General features: G+C 38.0%; 1 protein-coding gene across 1 annotated transcript; it reads right to left on the bottom strand.

Annotated features, from left to right (window-relative positions):
- Positions 1-214: 214 nt before the first annotated feature.
- On the bottom strand, positions 215-829 carry LOC149219882 (uncharacterized). Its single transcript, XM_089386944.1, has one exon. It carries the CDS (start codon positions 827-829, stop codon positions 215-217), a length of 615 nt encoding a protein of 204 aa, XP_089243070.1.
- Positions 830-2,049: the final 1,220 nt, after the last annotated feature.

The raw sequence follows: 2,049 nt of genomic DNA on the forward strand, positions 1-2,049 counted from the left end.
ATGGTGGAGGGCACAGAGAAGGTGTGCGGGGGGTTTTTGGGACCATGAGGGGGCTTTTTGATGTGATTCTTTCGATTCGCGACTTTGGTGAACCCTTCAGAGTCAGATTTTTCCGAGTGGTTAGTGGTTTTGGAGGAGGCATTTAAGGGATAGTCACGGAATAGATGGCCATGAGCATGGCATTTTCTGCATCTAAAGGGCACACGTTCATTATCTATTCAAAATCATCATGAATAAGGCTTACCGAGTTCGTGAGGGCATTGCTGAGTCGCATGTATACACATATGCAAGCATATGAGGTGTACCTTCGAAGCTTTGTTTCCTCTCCAATCTTTATAAATTCTCCTAGCCCATTGCCTATGGCTTTGAGCAATTCTTCATCCCAATATTCCAGAGGCAAGGAGTACATTCGTATCCAAACTGGCACCCAGCTGAAATCTTCCTTATCTGGATTGAATCTTTCAATCCAATCCCTTAGATACAGACCCGTAGCATTGAAGAAATAAGGGCCGCCATCTATGATTCGATTGTTGTTTTCGATGCAGTTGAAGATGGCCGTGAAAAATCCTTTTGGACCTAACTGTAGGGTAACATGTCCTTTTGGTTTCCATTTTGAGGTAATCCATCCTTGCAGGGCTTTCTCGATTGGCCAGCAACCAATGAATTTGCCAATGAGCGGATGATCCTTCATAAACTGTATTTGGGCGTTGATTCTATGGCTTGGTAGGTCGATCTTGGGGCGATCCACTACGATAGGCTTGCATGTGGATGATGTTGCCTTCATGGGTTCTTCAGGTCCCGTGGAGATCTTCTCCTTCCCTTTGTTCATATCTTCCGCCTCTTGCTGCTGGGCGGGTTGGTTTTACGGCTGTTCAGTTTCATCATTATTCTTGTTTGGGCTGCGACTATCGTTGCTGCCTTTGGGGGGAGGCCCTGTGGCCTCCCCCATCTGAATGTTCATTGTTTGGACTCTGTTAGCGCAACTAAGCCCGTGCTTGAAAGACTACGTCACTTCTCTAAAGGCCTGCCGCCCCTGTTTTACTGCCATGGAAGGGTTTGTCAGAAACCCTCGACTGCCATGTTTTCTCCGTCTTAGAGCTCTACATGGGAATAACCTTTTGCTACTAGTTCTAGGACAATGTTGAGGCAAATATATGGTTAAAATGCTTTGATATAATGAAATAAATCTTTAAATGCCTTAACACTGGGGTTAGTTTGCCAAAAGCAATGATAAAAAAGATGTTCATTATGCACTCTAAGCAATGCATTAAGCGATTTTGGCATGGTACCTCAAAAAAATAGATAAATTGCAACATTGTTTCATAAATTATACTATAGGCATACAATTTTCTTACAATTTATTAAGTTATTAAACTCAAAACCACAAATCTTATTACATTTAGTTAATGGAAAAAACAAAACTACCGAAAAAGTTACGTTGGCTCATCCTAAGATTCCAGGGCGTTCAGTTTCCAAAGTAAAATTAATTGATTTCCACTCTGTAAATCTAGGATTAAAAAAATGTGATATAAAGACTCTTATGATATAGGTAGTATATTTGTAAAGAAAAATAGAGTACGGAAAAACTATGAGATAAACAACTTCTTCTTTAAACATTTTTGTCCTGTTTTGAATTGAATTTATTTCTATGCTACGATATTTTTCAAAATAATGACCACGCGAGAAATATTACTCACAAATCTATGAAGATTTCCAAATAACAATTGTGGCTCTTTCCTTCCATCCAAGCCATCCTTCCTAGCTAGTAAAAACTATAAATGTATATATAATCATATTTATCCCAATGATATATGAACAAAAGCTTTCAAAGTTTGTTACATTTAAAATTACAATATGATTTCTAAGTATTTATTTAATCTATCTTCCTACAAACAATTTTGCAAGCATCAAAATGGATCTATTAAATTCGATGGAGTTATTAAATGGAATTCAATGCTTAAATGTTTTAAATTGGCAATTGATTCTAGTACATGTTTGCATGGTTTATTGACAAAATTTCATATCTAAAGTGAGAAAAAATAAATCATC

The sequence above is a fragment of the Pinus tabuliformis genome, chromosome Q, assembly GCF_031772625.1.
Source record: "Pinus tabuliformis cultivar Carrire ecotype Pingquan chromosome Q, CPIR1, whole genome shotgun sequence".
Lineage (NCBI taxonomy): Eukaryota > Viridiplantae > Streptophyta > Pinopsida > Pinales > Pinaceae > Pinus > Pinus tabuliformis.